This window comes from Brachionichthys hirsutus, chromosome 22, assembly GCF_040956055.1.
Source record: "Brachionichthys hirsutus isolate HB-005 chromosome 22, CSIRO-AGI_Bhir_v1, whole genome shotgun sequence".
Lineage (NCBI taxonomy): Eukaryota > Metazoa > Chordata > Actinopteri > Lophiiformes > Brachionichthyidae > Brachionichthys > Brachionichthys hirsutus.
In genome coordinates this window covers 8,514,603-8,536,259 of record NC_090918.1, presented here as the reverse complement: position 1 = coordinate 8,536,259, position 21,657 = coordinate 8,514,603, and the positions used below count along the sequence as shown (strand labels likewise).

Sequence of the window (21,657 nt, the reverse complement as noted above, 5' to 3'; positions counted from 1 at the left end):
CTCGAAGGAATGCGTTTGTTCTCTCACGAGTTCCGATTTAAGGAGCAGCGCGCTCTGTGGGTGTGCTTATCGGGCTTCGGTCGATATCATTGTTTTGTTTTGCTTTTCCGTGAAACCTGTAATCTGAGAACCTGAATTCAGCGAGATGGAAGGGATTGCGAGTTGGCTGTCAGTTATTCCTGCGTGTAAGATTATACGACAGAGACGCCTTCAAATTCTGAGTTCTGTGTTTTGTCCTCAATGTCTCTCCAGTCTTTTTTGTCCATGGCAGCGCCCGCCGTTGGATTTCCCAGAGTCCTTCTGCAGATGAACTGAGTGGACTTCAGACCGTCACCTTCACTGAGTCAACACCGTTGTTTGCCGTTCTCAAGCCGCGTTCAGAGTAACGCTCCGAGGGTATGCAGGCGCTTGTTCCTGTTTGATGTCGAGTACTTTCAGGCCTGGGGATTAGCGTTTGTCAGAAAGGAATTCTGCATCTGAATATTTTTTTTTCTTCACCTGTGCGACTTTGATAGTCGAGCTACGGGATTATAAAACCGACATCCAAGCAGGATGTCAGAATTGTACAAGAAGCTATGAAATAATAACAAACCCTAAAGTTAACTTGTGCTCCATCAAACTGTTATGATTGACTTGGAGTTTCACCCACGTCTTTGGGGCCCAGCGCCGCCCACTTTGACGCACACGCCTACAGCGTACCTGAAATTGAGAATGCGACGCATGTTGTCGGATATCCCACGTTGCGTATAAAACACCAAAACTAGTTTCCTAGAAACGTTGCGGAGGAGCCGTGCACGGATCAAGGCGATCGTGCTCGGCCTTGGCTGAGGTATGCGCTCTGAGGAGTGCCCCTCATCGTGGGAAGAGTGATGCCGCCCTGATGAATCGCTCTGTGGAAGTCGGTGCTCGGCGGCGTCGAGCCGTGTTGAGGTGTACGTGGCGTGTCCCGTTCGCCCTTTGCGTGTCCCTCTCCTTTGCTGGATCGGGGATCGATGAGTGTGGAAAACTGCAACGTAAAGAGCAGAACGCCATTCTAACTCGATGCGTTATGCTAAGAAAGAGGTTTCTTAGGCTCCTGTTTCGCACATTTCTTCATTAACCCAAAAGGTTTGAGCGATTGCTGTGTTTATTAGACGACTGCAAAGTAATTTGGTGCCAGTAGATGCATCGACAGAGATGGCGCACACACACACACACACACACACACACACACACACACACAGAAACAGGTGTCTGAGTATCGAGGCCTTGTTTCGTGAGGAAGTCTGACGTGGTTTTCTCTAGAAGCGGCGCCGGACGACGTCTGTTTGTGCGTCTTTGGTCGTTTCGCTGACCTGACTGTAAACTACAGACGCCGTTAAAGCGACGCTTGTTCCCCAGCTAGCGTCAAACACAATCCCGCCCTCTGTCCGAGTCCCGCCACGGAGGGCCCGCGTTCCAATAACCGTCGACCGACACACACACGGAGCTCCCAGCCCTCCCGCTGAAAGAAGCTTTGTGGGGCTCGCTTGGCTCCAGAACGCGATCTGCGCCTCCTGACATGCCGGTCGTGTCCGATCGCACCGCAGGTGGGATGGGTCCGAGTTTAGAGACGAGTATTCTGGCGGCGCCGCTCACTATCAGAGTGAATGATGGACCAAGTGACGGAAATACAGGAGATTTAAAATATATCAGCGACGTGTTGTTTTCAAAAGTTGAGTTATTGCCGCCCAGACTGGTCAGGATTTGATGAAATTCATTAAACACTCGTTTTAATGACGTATTTGATCGTTTTAGGTGGTATTACTGCTCAATTGATAATCATTTTGCGTGAATAATGAATGGCCAGCGACCTTAATTTATTTTAATTTGGTTGGACAAGAGAGGAGAGAATGGGTGCCCTGAGAGGGGAAGGATGGAGGAGAGGAATAAAGAGCGACTGTTTTGAAATGAGGAGAGGGGATGAAGAGTCTGAGTCTCCTCATCGGAAGGAAACGGAAGACGCCCGCCGTGTGCCTCTTAACACACACACACACACACACACACACACACACGCACACGCACGGTCCAGCTGAGAGTCCGTGCGTTTGTGGTGTGTTTAGGGAACTGAGGTAACGTATCATCCTTCAGATTTCCAGAGCGGTACTTCTTAGACGTGTTTTAGTTCCCGTCTGTTAAAGGATTGTTACTAACTTTATTAACCTTGCCGCCCCGGGGGATTCATGCCGTTATATGTTTAAACGCTTCGGCTGCCGGGGCTCTCGGCCTCGATGAAACGCGCGGTGTAACGCTGCATTGTCATTGGTTGAGGTGGAAAGCAACGTCGCCCTGCGTTTCTAGGCTAAGATTCGCTAGACGGAAGTAATGGCGTTTGCAGCTTGCAAAATAAAATGCAGAAGAATCTCCTTCATTTAAAGATCTGATGGCCACATGTGAATCGAGATGAATCTCGCAATCATCCCGTCCAACCACTGAGACTCAGGTTGTTGTGTGTCTTTCTAGGTCCTACACACTGAGTTTAACGTGGGGGGGGGGGCGGGAAGCAGCAATGTCAGGCTCCTACGAGGACTCGGCGATTGACGTCTCCAGTGACAGCTTCTGGGAGGTGAGGTGTTTGTGCACGTTTATATTATGTACTATATTATTATAGTAAACCTTTACAATAATGTATCTGCAGTTCGGTGTGCATGAATCAAGTGAGAGCTGGGAAGGGAGGAGTGTGTGTGTGTGTGTGTGCATGTGTGTGTGTGTGTGTGTGTGTGTGTGTGTGTGTGTGTGTGTGTGTGCGCCCCGAGGTACAGACCGTATCTAAGTTGAAGGTCGCAACATAGAACAATAAGACGATGTGAACGACGGCGCGGTGTCCAGTCATCTGAGGACACTGCGCCGCGTGAAGTGAAGACGCCACATGCAGCCATTTTACATTCCTCCTTCTCCTTTCTTTTCTTTTCTTTTTTTTTTACTTTGCATCTGTCGTTGGTTCTCAGGTTGGTAACTATAAGCGAACGGTGAAGCGGGTCGATGACGGCAGCCGGCTCTGCAATGACCTGATGAACTGTCTTCACGAGCGCGCACGCATCGAAAAGTCGTACGCGCAGCAGCTCACGGAGTGGGGGAAGCGCTGGCGGCAACTCGTCGACAAAGGTGTGCAAAATGGATCTCCCGTTGCTAACGTATTCATGCCTTCAAAATGATCACGTCATTATTTTGGTTTTATTTCTGACTCGCGAACCGCGTCTCTCCCCAGGCCCTCAGTACGGCACGCTGGAGCGAGCGTGGTCCGCCCTGTGCACGGAGGCCGAGAAGGTGAGCGAGCTCCACATGGAGGTGAAGGCGGCGCTAATGGGCGAAGACTACGAGAAGCTGAAGAACTGGCAGAGGGACGCCTACCACAAGCAGATGATCGGGGGCTTCAAGGAGACGAAGGAGGCCGACGACGGCTTCCGCAAGGCTCAGAAGCCCTGGGCGAAAAAGCTGAAAGAGGTCAGCGGGAGCACGCGGCATGCTAAATTAGCTTCATGCTTAGCATCTGCTGGGAGTATCTGAAGCATTTTCTAAACTATAAATGTCCATTGCAGCTTCATTTATTCATTTCACCCCCTCGGTTCGATTGGTTACGCCGTTTTACCTCCATGACAGACAGAACACACAGTCCTGAGTCCTGTTGTTTTCTGACTGTCTTTGAAAGCAACAGACACAGGAGGAGTGCTGGGGGGGGGGGGGGGGTCGATGCGCCTTCCTGCTGGGAACGACAGGCGTTCCTGTCGGTTTCTGGGCGCTGATTTAAGAGCGTTTACATGCAAGTAACATCACAGGATCTCACCCCCTTTCCTGTGTATGTTATAAAGAGGGGGGGGGGGGAGGGGGGGGTGTATCCTGGCCTTGTCATTGAGCACGGACAGAGCGATGTAGCTTTGTAGCCATGGTGATGTGTTGCTTGAACGCAGAGGCAGGGGATGGAGGACAGGGAGGAAATTAGGCTAACTAGAGAAGCACTCAGAGAGCGCAGACCTCCACCAAGCAGCTCATTCCCCTCCTAATTGGATTCACACCGTCCACATGGTGATCTGGATCATCCTCGGAAGGTTCTGAATTGTTCTCGGTGTCTTTATACACCGACCAGGAAAAGTATCATCGGAATCATCGGAGTTGAATCCGTAAATGGGGTTAAAATTCTGTACCGGAACCGGATGAAATTTGCTGGTGAGATAGAGCCCCCCAACACACACACACACACACACACACACACACACACACGACACTGTGTCAAATTATATATAAACATCGGACAATAATCAACCGGGATGTTGAGGGACGTGTTTTGAAGCTTCATTGAACGCAACGTTAACGAACATCCATAATCCAGGATCTCCTGTGATAATCTGTTCTGGGCTTTGATTCATGGTCCGTTTTAGTCGACTGCCATTTTGTTCTCATAATGTTAGAGGCTGCAGTTCTTGAACCGACGTGTGACCTTGTTATTTGTTCTGCGGGGATGTGGCTTCTGTCCAAGTCACACTGGGTACCTGCCTAAATGTTTCAGATAGAGCCGCCATTGGACGAGGTCGCTTCCACTGCACGTTAAATATAAGCAAAGTGATAAAGGAGTGATCGCATAGAAACCTGATCGCTTCTTCCTGCATTCATATCTCCACACTTCTCTAATTAGCAAATTCTCGTGTTTCCAAAAATGTCAAACGGCCGATACGAGGTCGGCGTAATGTTAGCCTCGCCGCCGCGTTCAAAGGTCACGCATTGCGTGCTTATGGCCGACTGCAGGTGGAGACGATGAAGAAGTCGTACCATTCTGCCTGTAAAGAAGAGAAGCTGGCAGCCAGTCGGGAGAACAGCAGCAAGCTGGACAGCAACAACGCCGATACCCAGAAGAAGCTCCAGGAAAAGGTGGAGAAATGTCAGCAGGAGGTGCAGAAGGTAGAGGAGGAGGGGGAGGAGCTTGTTCCTGTCATCTGCTGCAAGATGAACCGTTTCTCACCTTGGTAAATCACTTCGCTCCCGTTCTGCCAGACTAAGGAACGCTACGAGAAATCCCTGGAGGAGCTGGACAAGCTGACCCCTCAGTACATGGAGAACATGGAGCAGGTGTTCGAGCAGTGGCAGGAGTTTGAAGACAAGCGCATCCGCTTCTTCAGGGAGCTGCTGCTGGAGGTGAAGCAGCACCTGGATCTCTCGTCCAATCACAGGTCAGATACGAGACGCCGCCGCCGCTTTGAGACGACCGAGACGCCGGTCGCTCTGCTTTCACAACGCTGTGTGCAGATTCCAGACCGTCTACCACACGCTGGAGGACACGGCCTCTGCCACCGACGCTGAGGAGGATCTGAAGTGGTTCCGGGCCAGCCATGGCCCCGGCATGCCGATGAACTGGCCCCAGTTTGAGGTACCGCACCCTTGGATACGACTCCCTTCGATATCTTCATCGATCACGGGCCCTTACCTTAACTCTTTCAGTGCCAGCCCGTTTTAGCTCAGCCGAGTGCCTCCGTTTTTTCGCTCATTTTGTCCTATTTTTCAAGCCCCGCATAATATTTTGTGATGATGAATATATTTATTAGATAGAATGTAGAATGTTAGAGTACAAGTACTACGACTATCCAGCAGAAAGATTAAAATCTCTTCATTCATCAGGAAAACAAACTGTTCCTACCATGTTTGGTTCTGGAGTTTTTGGCCGTTGAAGATGTCAGTTTGATGTCGGTCGTTGCGTAATTAGCAGTTTTTACTTTTATTTGTGCATCTTTCACTGTATCTTACATAGTTTAGGGTTAGACTGTGCTCACCACGTTAACCCTCCTTCACCTGCTCCCCCCCCCGTGTCTGACAGAATTTGGACTGGTCCCATCCTCACACCTTTAGACGAAGGTCCATTCTAGTGAGTTCTGAATGGGAGGGGATCTTTTTGGACACTCTCGCTCCTTCCTGCTTCCGTCTATCTGTGTGCGTTTGACGTGGTTGTTTTGAACTTCTAGAATGGACTATTAACCCGACAAAGATGCAGGTGGTTCATGCGGACGCCGCGCCGCTGCCAAAAATGCGTTTTTTTACTCCAGTCATGCGGGAGACATATTTCTAACCACATCTGCACAGAAGAGCATTTTCTTTTCTGTAAATGTTGTGGAACGGTATTGGGCTGTCTCCGTTTTCTCCCCTCTCGCTGGTAAGCCTCTGGTGGAGGGGGAGGGGGGGGGCTGCTTGGTGCTGCAAACAGGGGTCGCGTCTCATTGAATCGGACCTACAGTGTATTTCCACTGCGTGTGTCTGCCAGGATTGGTCCATCGATCTGAACCGAACGCTCAGCAGACGGGAAAAGAAGAAGCCAGCCGAGGGCGTCACTCTGACGGGCATCAGCCAAACTGGGTCAGACCAACCTGTCCAGACGGCCAAAGAGAGCAGCAGGTAGATCCGCCATCCCACGCTGACAAGCCCCGCCCCCCCTCCTCTCTAACAATCTCTTCAGGGATTCACAGGCACAAACACACTCATCAGAGGATGCTGTTAACTCCTCTTAAGGAACGCAAGTCAACCATTACATAACAAATGCCCCCCCCCCCCCCCCCCCCAGTGACTCATAGCTGGTTAACGGTAAACATGCTGTTGCAGTTTGATGGGAAAGAATTAATCCGTGTGTGACGGGAATCAGCTGGTCCAGCGCTGACGACATCAGAACAAAGCATCGCGTTGGATGTTAGCACTGCAGCGAAAAGATTAAAGAAGGTTTCAAGTTAAAGGATTAAATAATGTTTTCAGGATTCTAATTCACAGGTTCCTTACGTGCGGTCAGTCGCACGGAGGCACAAGCGATAAGAACTACTGGAGAGGAGTCGACAGAAGGAATGGAAAGCATTTGGCATATGAACTTGGAAATTGTTTAACCCCCCCCCCCCTCCCCCACAACCAGCATCCTAAATCTGGGGGTGTGATCGGAGGCTTTTTATGTGCAGCGTCGCGTTTCTGAACGCGGTCGCTCGGAATCCTCTCAGTGAAAGCTGTTTGTCCGAAATGGTTCAATTCCCACGGGATAAGACGGGTTACTGAACCCCAGAAGGGCTCGGCCCCGTGCTGATAGTGGCAGTTTCGTTTGTTGACTGACATCACCCAGAGTTGCATTCTGTGGGGTTGTGTTTGCCTCCGGCCTCACCAAACAAAGGCGTTCGCGTTTCTCTGCTCCTCTGCGGGACGGCTGAGAGCTGCTGGCGTTTGTGGTCGCTCCAGCAAAATGTAAGCAGAAACTCTGTTTCTTCTCACGCAGGAAACTGGTAGGAAGAAAACTGCCCCAAAGAAATACTGTCCGCCAACCGCCCCCAGATCTGACCGTTAACCGTTTGATAGTCAGAACAGGAAGTGATGCGTCGTTTTACGCGTTGAGCCATAAAGTAGAGCTCTGATTATTGGATTACCTGTGTCGCAGGTGTGTGTGTGTGTGTGTGTGCGCGCATGTCAACAAGCCGTCTCTCACTTGTGCCCCATTTCGCCAGCCTGACTGTGCCCACTGTAGCGGCACCAGTGGGCTCAAACCCTTTCGATGAAGACGACGAGGAGGGAGCGGAGGAGGAGAAGGCACCGGCGCTGGAGACCACAGTCAACCACATCAGTGGGAATAAAGAGGAAATAAAAACGTTGGTGAACAGGAGAAACCGCTCCGCCCGCCCGCCCACAGCCTCCATGCCTCCCGGTTTCTATCTCTCTTTCATGGATCGCCATTTCTTGCTTTTTTTTTTTGCTCCCTTCTTCATTATCAGCCTTTCTCCTCTCTCAGGTGGAAGGTTGTTGTGTTTCTCTGCATGGTCAGTTGAATGGTATCACACACACACACGCACACACACACACACACACACACACACACACACACACACACACACACACACACAAGACCTCTGCTCCTACCGGCGCCATGACATGGAGACGCATGGCGGCGCTGCAGGAAACGTTTCTGTCTTGCAGTCAGATCTAAATCTTTAACGCATTAAACGGATTGCTCTTGAATTCAATTCCATCACGCTGCATTTTATTTGTCATAAACTTGATTAAGGAAAACAAAATCAATAGTAAAGTTGCAGTGACAGGAGCCGACTAGATCTGACTGTAAGTCGTTTTTCTTTATGTTGCTGATGTGCGTCTGGTGTTTGTGTGGCGCCGCCTGCTGGCCGCTCAGGTTCAGAATCCAATCACGCATCTCCCCAACAATAATTCGTCTTGCTTGGTCCTCGTGTTGCGGCGTTTCTCGCGTTATTTGAAATGCGGTCATGTTGTCGTTGGTGTTGCATTAGCTTCTCTCGGCATTCTGCGCGCCACGAGTTGATCTTTAAGTAGCATCGAAGCCACTTTTAAATCACTTGACATCCTGCCTGAGCCAAAATGCTTGCTTTGTAGCGCTGATGTCATGATTAAGCACGTGTTCCACCTTCTTTGACCTGAACGGGAAATGTTCACATGGATTTGGAGGTGTTCTCTATTTTATTTTTTAACTCTTATTTCTTGGCGTGTTTATTTGTCCTCACTTTTCTCGCTCTGACCTTTTAGCCCAGCTTTTGTCCCACCAAGGTAATACACATGTTGGGTTTTTATTTTAAAGTGGATGTATCTTTGTCGATCCGTGCAGCGCAAATAGTGTGGAGAAGACTCGAGACTGGTCGGACAAAGACGCGGGCGGGAACCCTTTCTCCTCCAACGGCGAAGGGAATCCATTTGAAGACGAGCCAGCGTCCCCGGTCGTCGCCGTCCCCGTCAGAGCCCTCTATGACTACGATGGACAAGAGCAGGACGAACTGACCTTCAAAGCAGGTGAGGACCCAATGGAGGACACCCAAATTGGTAAATCCCGGTAGGTTTCTCGAATGCAAATATGACTTCATCCTTTTCATCCTCCAGGGGATGAACTCTCCAAAATCGGTGACGAAGACGACCAGGGTTGGTGCAAAGGCCGGCTCAAGGATGGGAAAATAGGCCTCTATCCCGCCAACTATGTGGAAGACATCCAGTAATGATGATCGCACAGTGACTGCAGCTGGAAACGAGAAGCCTCTGGTCTGTTTTCAACCCTTTTTCTCCCCTGTTGGTGAGGACCGGACTTGGGTGGAAGAAGGACAGAGACGTGAAGGCGCAGATTATTGAAGGACCGTTTGAGATGTTTATGTTTGGCCACGGTCGGCCCTCGTAAGAAGCTAAATACTGGGATGGAAAGTTAGCACAAGTTTCCAGCTGGATTCCAGGAGAGAAAGATAACACAAAAAAAAAGTTTGCTGTCAGTGTGAGACACGTTACGCATGATATGAATTTGATTTCTACTGTTACAGAAATATCTTTTTGAGAACATATGAGACGAGAGTCTATGAAAATGTGTGAATTTACAGACGGATTAAATGAAACACTGGGATGACACTCTGACAAATCGTCTTGCAATGTTACATGTAGCCTTAAGAAGTGAAGCATCTGTGGATTCATTAACGGAGATGAACCCGCTGATAGATGGATCTTTTTTTAGCTATTAAGCCATTTCTACCTGCTGGGATCCAGAACATGAATGTTACTTGTTTGATTTTTTTTTAAAACACAAAGTAGCCCATATATTACCTAATTGTGCCAAATTTAATTCGATTGTTTTTTTTTAAAATCAATTTAACTAGTTGCGTTGCCTTTTTTTCCCCCATCTTCATTTACTGTTGTAGATATTTCATAAGGATCGTCCAAGCCTCGCCCTGAGGTTCCCTTCATTTAGTTCACAGTGAGTGGGTTCCTCCACTCACCGCAGATGAATGTATGTTCTCTGATTTTTATTGTCACTTATTGATTGTTCACTCACTGATTTCTGCAACCACTGACCCACTAAACCTCTTAACTGTGCCCAAGCTTTTCACACTCATCTATCTGCTTTCCTTTGATCGTAGATCGTAATGCTGTGTGGGTTACGTTTCATGCAGCTCTGAATGATTTTCAAGTTGTAGTGGAGTTGACACAGGAGCGTGTATCTGGTGTTTCATGCATGCATGTAAATAACTTGGATGAAACATGCCGGATTAAATTAGTGATTGTTAATTTATAATACCACAATGGCCTTTGTTCAGCTTTTGCTAGAATGCTGTGACTGATAATGCAGTTGTATGGGAATTTAAATATTTTTTGCGAATCATTTTTTATGTATTTTTACCTTCGCAGATATGATTTTTTCCACCTTAACTGATGGCCATATTAATTAACGTAATTAATAAATGAATTGTGAATAATTGCTAACTTTCTTTTTGGAGCTATGACATGAATGATGGTGAATCTAGTGCATCATTTCATGAGCTTCTTCTGTTTTATGTCCTAGTAGTTTTTTTTGTCTTACATATTTCTTTTTGCCAAGATGAACTGCAGGCTTTTCACTCGTGCAAGCTCTAAATTTCTTACATTTCAATTTTGTCAATTAACTCTTCCAAAAATGCTATTTGATGCCTTCAACAAGCAGTACAAGAAGAATACTGATGGTTTTTTGTCTTAATAGTAGTGAGAAAAGAGATGTTTTGCCATATTTTCAGGGCATGCTGTGGTTAAAACACAGCAACAGCTGTACTTGCACAGTAACGTTTGTAAATGTTGTCCCACGACAAAATAAATACATTTATTGTAAAAAAATTACAAGATAATGACTTTGTCTTTGACTTGAGTATGTACTTATTTTTATATTAAAACATCTACTGGATAAAATTTAGGTTTAGTGACTGAAAATAGTTTATTATGCTAAATGTCATTGTAATGTTGTTCGTTACATGGTTCTGTTTCAAGTTTTATAAATATTGTAAAAATATGAACAAAGAAGCCACACTAACGCTCAAAACCATGGAATTGTAGCAGTGTTGGATAAGGTTAGTTATTTTAAATGTATGTAGTGATACTGTATGCGTGAATGTTATTTTCTTACTTAACCTTAACATAGTCAATTATACCTGCACATTATACAGGCCAACAAAATTCTTAGTAAAACTAAACAGATAAAAACATAATAAAATAAAAATACTTTTAACACTTAATCATTCATATATTAAATTTTACTTTGGAAAATGCTGAACGAGGAAAATGTGAATGACTACTACATTACCCACAATCCCTTCGTACAAAAACATTACCATGGCCGATTCTTATCCAATCAGTGGCAGACCTCGGTGTTCTCCTACTGACGTGTCACATTCCCTGATTATTCGGGAAACACGCAACATCTTCCATGTTAGTTCTTTCACCACAACACCGAAAGAGAGAAGACAATGGCGGAGCCAAGCAAGCAGGAAATCGCATCTATTTTCAAGCGGCTTCGGTCCGTTCCTACGAATAAGGTGATTGTTTCGAGCGGGAGACTCTCCGCTCCTGAACGCGGAAGTGAATATCTGACACGTCGCAGTTTGACAGGCGCCAGAGTTCGCTTTAAATTAGCAGCTTAATTTATCCAATAGCCGATATCTTTCCAATTTTAGATCGATTTGTTGTTTGGTGGGGGGAATGTCCCCTCTTAAAAATATTTTTAATGGCCTTTTTGAATTCTATCCCCGTCGTAAACGTCCCCCAGTGGCTGACAGCTAAGCTAGCTACATTTAACAGCCATTTAACGTTAGCCGGAGGTTTTAAATTCGTTTCGCTTCGCGTATATTTGGAGAAATGTTCGCGCTTCACGTAAATATTCAATGTAAGAAAAGTGCGTTTTGTTTCCCGGTAAACGTCACCCGGCTTCAGTAACAGCTGTCTGGACTACGCTGCTTTAAAGCGGCTCTACGGAACAGCCCTTGCGTTGTTTACCTCCATGTTTCTGACGTTTCTGAGGCTGAGATCTACCCTGCGTCATTCATATAAAATGACATCCACAGATGAAGCTATATTTGTGCATCCATGTGCTGCCTTCCTCCTCAGGTTTGCTTCGACTGCTCGGTTAAGAACCCCAGTTGGGCCAGCATCAGCCACGGAGTGTTCCTGTGCATCGACTGCTCCGGGACGCACCGGTCCCTCGGGGTCCACGTGTCCTTTATCAGGTAAATCACACCTTCCTGCATCGGAACAGACGCGATCAAATACGGAACAGTATTACTATTCCAATGTTTAGGCGTAAAAACAATCCACACTTCTGCTCGTGGAACATTCAGTCCGTGGCGCAGTGATTAGCGCTGTTCACAGGTTCAAATCCAACTTGGGGCCCTTCTCCGCAGGTCGACAGAGCTGGATTTTAATTGGTCGTGGTTTCAGTTGAGATGCATGCAAGTGGGAGGCAACGCCACCGCGGTCAGTAACCTTTAAGGCCCGACCGCAGCACGAGGTCAAACGGAATCCTCGCCGCTCCGTAATCCCAGCTTGACTCTCCCCTCCCCTCCCCGTCTCCCGTGTCGTGTTTGTTCTGGCAGATTGGCTTTTTCGACCAGCACGGCTGCACGGCCGCCGCTGCCAACTCCAAGTACAACAGCCGAGCAGCCCAGCTGTACAGGGCGAAGGTCAAGCACTTAGCCACGCAAGCCACCAGGCGCCACGGCACGGAGGTAACGCCGGCATGCTCCTTAAGTATATGGAGGTCGCTTTTGTACTCACCGCTACTTCTCTGTAGTTGTGGCTTGACAGTCAGGGCCCTCTGTCCCCGGCGTTGCCAGATGACAAAGTGGATTTCTTCAGTATGCATTCGCAGGTAACGGTTTGTGGACTCGCTTTTGCCCGGGTGTGGTTTATCGTCTCCGTTCCAAACCTGCAATGTTGTGTCTGTTTTAACGCCGTTGCAGAATGAACCGGAAAATCTGAACATGGAGAAGATGTGCCTCAGCCTGCCCACGTCAGAAACGGCCGAACGGGAGGAAGATAAAAACGGTATTCAGTAGAGAGATCCCGACAAACCGATGTGCACTAGCCGTATTTATTTATGTTAAAACCTTTCAGGTAATCCGGAGGAGGGCCCGAGTGTGGACATGCTGAGCACTTCTCCAAAAGCCAACCCAGGTTGGTTTCAGAATTCTGATTTCAAAGCTTGTTACCTACCTAGTAGATGTTGAAGGAGACTTCGCTCTTCTTCCGTCCCTCCAGAGCTTCCCTCTCTTCTTAAGAAGAAGCCAGCTGCTGCTAAGAAAACGGTAAGTCCCTCACTGTTTGTCTGAAGCGCTCCGGCTGGGCGGAACGCGTGAAATCATCAGGCGGCTGCATTCAAAGTGTCGCTTCTGTGCCGTGTCGGCTTCCAGCTAGCCTCGAAGAAGGGAGGTCTCGGTGCCCAGAAGGTCAGCGGCAAGAGCTTCACCGAGCTGGAGAAGAAGGCCCAAGCTGCTGACAAGCTGCGGGAGAAAGACGAGGCCAGGAATGTCCCGCCTGATCAATTCATGTGTGTTCTTTGTTTATTCTTTTTGATCATTTAAATCTCTCCTTTGGGCAGTGAACGTATGCGTTTATTTAGCTCCCACCGTTCCGTTGCTGCTCTTTAACTCGAGCGCCTCCCCCCCTCCCCAGGGCTCCGTCCCTGCGACTGGCCTGCAAAGATCTTGAGCAGCAGAGGAAAATGGGAGAGAAGAATCTAAAGGGCTTGGAGGGGAAGAAGAAAGAGCAAGCTGAGAGGCTGGGCATGGGTCTCGGCATCAGGAGGTGACGACGACGAGCGGACGCATTTTAAGATTTAAAGATTCCCTTTTTCCCCGGCTTTGATTAATTTCGCTTGCCGTCGTCGCTTTGTTCTCACCAGTGGCGTGTCTCACTCTGTGACGTCAGACATGCAAGTTATTCAGCAAGAGAATCCCCTGGGGGCCAAGACCACCAGAGGACGGCGGTTTGGTTTTAAAGACGCCGCCGACGACGACGACGAAGGGTCCTTCACCTCGAAGTCCGTAAATGGATCGGACGCATTGTCCCCCGGCTGTGCGTTTCTGTTTCCTGTGACGATATTGTACATTTCTCTCTCCCGCCAGGGTCTCGTCCCGCTTTGACGATCACACAGAAAGCTCGGATCGTTCTTCCTCACGGTGGGAGGATGGAGGAGAGGAACGCGGCTGGATGAGCCTGAAGAAGAACACAAAGCCAGAGTCTGACGTCTACTTGATCTCCGCGATGGATGACAGGTGCGCCGCCGACGTGCGTCTCGCTGACGACGACGAAACGTTTCCGTTTTTATAATCGTTTCCGTTTGTCGCCAGGCCCACAGCCAGAAGGAAACCAGAGCCAGTAACGGACACGGGAGAAGCTCTGTCCAAGTTTGGAGATGCGAAGTCCATCTCCTCTGACATGTATTTTGGAAAACAGGATAAATCTGATGTACGCAAGTCGGAATTGGACATCCTCCTGTTTATTTTGTATTTCCTGTTTTGTTTATTGTTAGAGTTGGTTTGCGTAGCACGAGGCTTTTATTTTAAAAAAATGTCACTTTTAAATAAGTACTAGTGGTGTAGCGGTTAGCGCTGTCACCTCACGGCAAGAAGGTTTGTGTTTTCTGTTCGAACCCTACCTGTGTGGCGGTCTCCCCGTGTCCGTGTGGGATTTCTCCGGGTTCTCCCGTTTCCTCCGGGATGGCTGGAGTTCACTAGGAATGATTATTGTCGATGGCATCAACATTATTGGCACCTCAAACTAAGTACTCTTGTCTGTTTGATATTCAAAGTCCTGTCTTTGAATATCAAGAACTGGATAGTCGGAGAAACTAAATCCAAAATTGACCGTTTGTGCTTCAGATATATATTTTATTTTTAAACAACTGAAAGATCATTTAATAACTGAAAATCCAATTCCCAACAATTCTTTTCTTTCCCTGCGCACACATATCTTTGCACACTGATTTCCTCCCGTAGAGATTACGATGCATCAAATGGTCTGAGCCGTTTGTAACATTTACACTCCGTCTGTTTCTGTTTAGTACGAGGCCAGAACGCAGCTGGAAAGATTTTCCGGGAGCTCCTCTATAAGCTCAGCCGACCTTTTCGACGATCCAAAGAAGCGGCCTGGTAGGAGACTTCTGCGTTGTTGAAAATGTGTTATTTAGCTGCCGTTTATTTCAAATAGGAGTAAAGCTATGTGCGCATACTTCTTTTTTTTCCTCTACAGAGTTCATGCGATTGATCTATTCATGCTGATCTGTTTGTGCTTTTTTTTGTTTGTTGATAAAACCCATTAAAGATGTGCTGTGTTCATCCTTTGCACAGTTCAGAGCTCGTACCGCCTGACCAACGTTCTTCCCAGCGCTCCTGACATGTCGCAGCTCAAACTGGGAGTGCGCACTGTCGCCGGGAAACTCTCTGTCATGGCCAGCGGCGTGGTCAACACGATTCAGGTCGGTCGAGACGTGCAGCGTTTCCTGATGAAGCGTCCGGTCTGACGAACACGAGCTCTAATGACGTGTTTGTTTGTTTTTTCAGGATCACTATAACTCCTGAGTTAGAGGTTCTGTCTGCTCTTGGAACCCGGGGCTTTTGCAGCCGTCCTTTTGTAGCGATGCGTTTCCCCAGTGAGTTTTGGGGGTATGAAAGAAAGAAAGATCAATCAGTGCTGCGGGTCAGAAATGCTCTATGACAGCCACATGTGCCCCCAAATAATCCTGTATACATATATCTAGTTTTTTATTAGGTAATGTAGACATGTAGACAAGTTGTTATAATCAAGACGACTGAAGCACAATTATTTTCCCCGACAGGCGTCTTTTCAGATATGAAGAATATTTAAGTTTGCAGGGTGTAACTTTACTGCTTTGTGGTCGGGGGGGGGGGGGGGTTTATATATTTTAACGTGTAGCAGTCTGAGAAAGTTTGTCTTGTGAAAAGGGGATTTACTTTTTCATTCCTTAAGTTCATGAAGAAAAATCTGTTTTTATTTAGCCAACATTCTCCTGCTTGTCGTATTATTATATTATTTATACTCTCTGTGTCATCCTTGTGCTTTTGTTTTGAAAATGAATGTGTTGTCGTACACAGGTCAGGGCTAAAACTTCACAATGACATACAATATACATTTCTTTATTGCAAATATTAACAGTTATGTAAATATGGATTTGGCCTCTTCGTCACATAATCGTCATCATCTTTCTGTGGGAATGCGCCTGTCCTGTGATTTTTAACAGTCTTAAATGAGAGCATTATGAATCTCCATCAAATCCAGTCCCTTAAAATGATAAAGAAGCAATTAATTTAATTGTTGCGTTATATCTTTAGGGAGTACTCTGTATATTTGTCCTTCAATCCAGTTGACTGGACGCCTTCAGACCTTGTCGTGAAGAATAAGTGGATCAAATCTATTGAAAAGGGGAGTTTCCTTTCGATGACGCTTTGGTTTGAATTCAAGTTTGCTCTTGGAATTAGAACATCTGCACCGACTATCTGCACTGCCTTCGTTATTTCATTTAATGGCTGGAGTAGCGTGTGTGCGGTTCCTCTTTGGAGCCACACACACCTAAATCGTTCACGTTGTCGACCCCTCTAAAGCCGTCAGTTATTTTTATTTTCCTCTAAGATGCTACCAAAGACCCCGCGTCTTTAATTCTGTGAAATATACCTGAGCTGTACAAGTAGCATGACAGGAGGTGCTCCAGTGTGATTTGGGGGGGGGGGGGGGATTTCACACTTATAAGCGATATAGCAGCACCTTGTGGGTCCGTAGCCGCGCTTCAGATAAGGTTTGCCATGATGCTAAAAAATGCTAAATCAGGACTGTGATTAGGGATTAGCGCTTCTGTAGCCCTGCTTGGTAACAGGATGGTTATACCTGAGATGTTACTTAATTTATTGTGTGAGATTTAAAGTTAGAAGTCAAAGTGAAGGTCGCAGGTCCTTCAACGACCGAACCGTTGTTTACGTCGTCACTCTACGCCTTAGTCCAAAGATCTCCAGCTAGCGTCTTCTTCTTCTTATCCGAGTTTGCACAGAAATGAGTTGCTCGTTTGCAGACGGCAGCTCTGCTTGATTGTGCTGTGCTGCAGCCGTGCGTTGGCTTCGTGTTGAAGAGGAGCTTCTGTGTCGTGTTCTTTGCGTCTGCTGCTGTCGATGGTGACACAAAGGAACCGTTGCTGGTGTACTTTTGCATGGCCCTTGTTTATGTCCTGCCTCAAACCTGAATGCAGGGTAGCTGGAGGCCGCCCGTTGCATAAAGACCAGGTAAACGCGTTCATTAAAACTGTTAAAACTGTACAGTGAGCTGAACCTGTATTACATTGTTGTACAGGGCTTTGACTCATTGTTTTTTTTTTTTTAAAGCTTCAGAAAATCAAGTTTTGACATATTTTGACACTTGAAATGTAAGACTTTTGGAAACATGCTAATAAAGTAGCTCGTGCGTAAAGCAGCTGTTATCATTTTGTGCCTGCACCTCACAGTATCGACTCCTCTCCTCATCGATCAATTCATTGTTGCGGCTCTACGTAAAAAGCGTCACGAACCCAGAACCGCCCCTCGAATGCCGACAGCGGCTTACGTGGCTGGGTGATGCGTTCAAAGAGCTTCCTGTGCTGTCGGTAATTATGAATTTAAAGTTGGAGCTAAAGTATAACAAGTTTTGGAAACTAGCAAAAGCAATTAAATTGTCATTTTATGTTAATCATTGTGCGTTTCTATCTAAACTTTACATTTAAAACAGTTTTTGCGTATTTGACGCGTATTTTCTTTTTTACTGTGGCATCAAGGAGTTTTACGAGCAGGACGTGAACGCGGCATTATTACCAGGGATCTGTAGCGGAAGGATATTTTTTTTCAATCAGTTAAATTTCACATGGATTGAACCCATAACATTATGCACTTATCAGCGAAATCAAGGCTTTTGTTTTAATCTCCAACGTGAGGAATAGACCGAGCGACAGACCTGCTGAATTCTATCGCGACAAAAAAGGATCTAAAATGCCGACTGAAGTCAAACAGAGGAAGAAGTCGCAGAAACAAAGCGATGAATCCGAAACGTCGGATGTAAACGGAAAAGACGAAGCGCAGAACGTGAGGACGGTCCCTGAACGCGTCGCAGGGGGAGACGGGACGGGCTTGGACGTGAGGAGTCTCCTGTGCGTCTTGTCTTTGGCAGCGTGCGGGGCTCTGAGCTGGTAAAAATCATCATGACCCATAGAATAAAATAAATACAATTTTCTTTGATCAACTATAACAACTAATCTCCGGGTTTCAGGTTTGTGCAATTGCAGAACGAGAGATTTTCCGAAATGGAAGAAAAGTACAACTTTCTACAAGGAAAGACTTCAAGTCTGTTCGACATGGAGGAGAAAGTGCTGCAGGTTTATAAAAAGGTATTTCTCGTGGAATGTCTGCTTTGATTATTTTTAATCTCGCTATTTATGGTAATAATGATGGATTAACTAGCAGCAGGGGCGGTGCTAGACTTTTGGGGGACGTGCTGCTGCTGACATGGCAACAATTTACTTATTATAATCCTGAAATGATTTACTACGACCGTTCTCAGATTGTTTCAGTGCTTTAGAAGTCAAACCCCGATACTATAAAGTATATAAAAAAAAGAAAAATATTCTACAAAAAAGTATAAATACGTGAACTTAAAAGAAAATATTCAAACGGGGTGTTTTGGTTTTCACTGCCCACGATATGTAAATTCACCTGCAAAAAAAGATGACGTGTCTTCTGTGGATTATAAGGAGTGTAATTTCTATTTTTTTTTAAACCTGGAAAGTGTGTTTTTCTTACGATTCTTCTTGTGACTTTGGTTTGATGTAGACGTTTTAGATAATCGTACCCGTTTGACTCCATGAGAATGAAATGAACAACCTGGAAAAAGAAAACGGCACCGACCTGTAACCTGCTGCGTCTCCTCCGGTATTGATTATGCGTGAGTCCTGAGGGCCGTAGATCTCCCGCAGAAACAGCCCTCCTGTTTTGTGTTGTGGCTGCAGCTCGCTGCCTCTGAAGACGACCTACACAAAGCGCTCGCCGCCGTCTCCTTGGCCAAGCGGCTCCAGCGGGACATCTCCGACCTCTACGCCGCCGTGATGGAGATGCAAGCTGAGGAAAAGTCTGCCTCCGGTGACCTGCAGACGGTCAACAACCGCTTCCTCAATGTGACGGAGGCCTGGCGGCAGCGGCTGTCCGGCGTCACCTCTGACCTGGCTGCCCTCAAGGCCGAGTCCCGGGACGCTCACGCCGGCGCCACGGAGCAGGTGAACGAGGCCGAGCGAAGGGCCCGGCTGCTGGCGGAGAGGCTGAAGGAGCTCGAGGACAGCACCAAGAGGAACGCCCGGCTCGTGGAGCGGACCGAGGACGACGACGCCAAGCGAACGCAGGCTCAGCTGGACTGGAACACCGAGCAGGTTCACCGCCTTGAGGAGCAGGTCAGCAGCTTGGGCAAGAGGGAGGCGGAGCTCAGCGCTCAGCTCCAGGAGCACATTCCCAGGGCGAAGGAGTGCGAGGAACACCTGCCGCAGGTCGAGGAGGCGGTGCGCTCCATCCTAAGGCTTGGGGTGGAGCTGAGCGGGATGGAGAAGCACCTGGAAGAGACCATGCTGCAGGTGTTCGGCACGGAGGACAGCATGCTGAAAGCGCTCAGTGAAATCCTCGAGCTAAGACGGGAGCTGGACAGCCTTCAGGCCAAGAGCGGCGTTCTGAAGATGAAGAACGAGTTGTCGGTGGTGAAGGAGGCGGTCCGCGAGCTCGCCACGGCGCTGAAGGAAAGCAGCCTCGGCGGCCAGAGGAGCTCCGAAGACCTGGAGGAGGAAGGAGGGACTGAGGGACTTTGAGGAGGACGAGGTGGTGGGGAGGGCAGCGATGATGTCATCGTTTGGAGTCGGGAGTGGCTCGGCCCGTCTTTTACAGGCCGTTTCAGTTCAGTATTCGTGTTTTTGTTTTTAGCGTTAACCTTTCCTGGAACTCAGAAACATTCGACCGACATGACAAGGAAGGGTTCTAAGAATTGTTTCATGTCGAGGGACACTTTGATGTTTGTTTAGTAATTGTATCAACCTTTACCCATGACATCATATAACGATATGTATTCCTATCCCGTAACTGCGTTAGTACAAAAAAAAGATTCGTTTGTTTGTTCTGGAAATGATTTTTGTTGTTAAAATGTTGAATCTCTCACTTTAGCAGATTTTCTTTATTATTTAATAAACCGTCCGTTTCCGTAGTTTCGGACACGTTCAGACTGAACGATCATTTCATTAATCGGTATTTGATTATTCCAGATTCCCCCGTGCCTCTTTGTCCATGGTGCTCTTGATTTGAGTCGGTTTTGCTGGTATGGAATATCTTTGTGTTTTTAATGATGGCTGTTTTCAAAGCACGCCGATCACTTATTGATTAAAGTTAGCTTAATTAAAAAAAAAAAAAAAGTTGCTTGGTATTTTTTTGGGGGCCTCCTATTTAATCGTCTTATGTGCAGAGGGCACCATTTTTCACTTTTATTTTTCATTAAGAGGAAATAACCTTTTTTCAGATCTGCCGATCCAAGTCCTGTGTGTCTCCCGTTTCAGTGTGAGAGCGTGCAGCCGATGCTGGAGAGTCTTGTTGGACAGCGGAGGACGCTGCAGCCTCAGCTGGACGGGTCTGAACTGGACCTGACCCAGCTGAAGGAGTGGGTCTCCGGACTGACTGAGAAACGAGCCCAGCTTCAGACCAGCCTGAACGCGCTGAGAGACGCTGTGGGACAGATCCAAGACCGCACGTCAGCCATCGCAAAGGACTTCGCAAATAAGGTATTTCAATTTGTTCCATTGTCACGGAATTGTTTCAAACATTCTTTATTTATTTTTTTGCTTCGGTAAAAAAGCTAGAACAATTATTCTGTTGTCAAAATAATTTTGAAATAAGGTTCTCTCAGCTCATCTAATCACTGTAGTTTGACAAAAAAGACATGAAATTCGACTCACCCGCCTATTAAAAGTGACTCTTCTTTGATTTTTCATAAATTCTATCGAATATGGAAGCATTGTTTGTTAATTTTTTTCATCGCAGACCTTTTCATTGACCTCTGCTGTTCTATATTCCTCCTCCAGGTGGCCTTGGTGAAGACGGATGTGCGCAGGATGGGCGGCCTGCAGTCTGAGCTGGAGTCTCTCCTGACTCAGTTGGGAGAGCTGGAGGAGAAGACCACTCAGGTGGAGCAAAGCATGATCAAACGCATCGGGGATGTTCTAGCGAGCAGCATCGACCGACTGTCAAACGTCCGCGCTGCGTCCGAACGCAACACCCAGGCCATTGAGCAGCTCCGCAGACGCATCCCTGATCTCGCGGCGGCTGACGACCGGATCGCTGAGCGTCTGAGGGAGCTGGAAGGCGGACGAGCTCGATTGATCCGGACGGCGACCTTCGCCGATGACCTTAAGCCGAGGGTCTCCACCATTAAGAGGGACTTCGGAGCGTTTGAGCCGCAGCTGTCCGACCTGACGCTGCGAATAGGAAGACTTGCGGAGGACCTCGCTAAGAGAGAGCAGGAGATCGCTGAGATTAGGCAGACATTGGCTAATCTCACTGCTGTAGAGGGAGATTTAAGTATTGCAAGTAATCAGATTAGTGAACTCGGAGACGCGTCTGATATTGGAGAGATGCCAACATGAGTGATTACTTCTGGTTTGTTGTTGTTGATGTTTTTGTTTACTGCTGTCATACTACTGCTTTAAATCATCCTTTTTATGGCAAATGAAATAAACATAAAGCTGAAGTATGAACAAAGACATTTCGATCTTCCAGATCAGGATTATGATCGGCGGACTTGCATCTAATTCTGCACAATGTGCCTCAGAACACCAGAAACGTG

General features: G+C 47.3%; 4 protein-coding genes across 5 annotated transcripts; all 4 read left to right on the top strand.

Moving 5' to 3' along the window:
- Window positions 1-2,527: 2,527 nt before the first annotated feature.
- On the top strand, window positions 2,528-10,619 carry pacsin2 (protein kinase C and casein kinase substrate in neurons 2). Of its 2 annotated transcripts, XM_068755061.1 has the most exons (10): window positions 2,528-2,584; window positions 2,967-3,123; window positions 3,227-3,462; window positions 4,759-4,911; window positions 5,005-5,180; window positions 5,257-5,377; window positions 6,263-6,393; window positions 7,473-7,613; window positions 8,597-8,778; window positions 8,866-10,619. In XM_068755061.1, the coding sequence occupies exons 1-10, from the start codon at window positions 2,528-2,530 to the stop codon at window positions 8,976-8,978; spliced, it is 1,467 nt and encodes a 488-aa protein (XP_068611162.1). In that variant the 3' UTR covers window positions 8,979-10,619. The 2 variants fall into 2 exon arrangements, with proteins under 2 accessions (XP_068611162.1, XP_068611163.1); XM_068755062.1 differs by lacking the exon at window positions 7,473-7,613.
- A 552-nt stretch (window positions 10,620-11,171) lies between these two features.
- On the top strand, window positions 11,172-17,235 carry LOC137910702 (ADP-ribosylation factor GTPase-activating protein 3-like). The gene is made up of 17 exons (XM_068755090.1): window positions 11,172-11,303; window positions 11,872-11,990; window positions 12,165-12,237; window positions 12,357-12,488; window positions 12,554-12,631; window positions 12,723-12,807; window positions 12,877-12,936; window positions 13,021-13,067; window positions 13,173-13,309; window positions 13,435-13,566; window positions 13,664-13,801; window positions 13,887-14,036; window positions 14,112-14,229; window positions 14,825-14,912; window positions 14,971-14,972; window positions 15,116-15,238; window positions 15,324-17,235. The coding sequence occupies exons 1-17, from the start codon at window positions 11,235-11,237 to the stop codon at window positions 15,339-15,341; spliced, it is 1,569 nt and encodes a 522-aa protein (XP_068611191.1). The 5' UTR covers window positions 11,172-11,234; the 3' UTR covers window positions 15,342-17,235.
- Window positions 17,236-17,786: 551 nt separating this feature from the next.
- LOC137910661 (inhibitor of nuclear factor kappa-B kinase-interacting protein-like) lies at window positions 17,787-19,639 on the top strand. The gene is made up of 3 exons (XM_068755039.1): window positions 17,787-17,983; window positions 18,064-18,181; window positions 18,800-19,639. The coding sequence occupies exons 1-3, from the start codon at window positions 17,787-17,789 to the stop codon at window positions 19,637-19,639; spliced, it is 1,155 nt and encodes a 384-aa protein (XP_068611140.1).
- A 249-nt stretch (window positions 19,640-19,888) lies between these two features.
- LOC137911154 (inhibitor of nuclear factor kappa-B kinase-interacting protein-like) lies at window positions 19,889-21,457 on the top strand. The gene is made up of 3 exons (XM_068755571.1): window positions 19,889-19,903; window positions 20,375-20,596; window positions 20,897-21,457. Exons 1-3 carry the CDS (start codon window positions 19,889-19,891, stop codon window positions 21,455-21,457), a joined length of 798 nt encoding a protein of 265 aa, XP_068611672.1.
- Window positions 21,458-21,657: the final 200 nt, after the last annotated feature.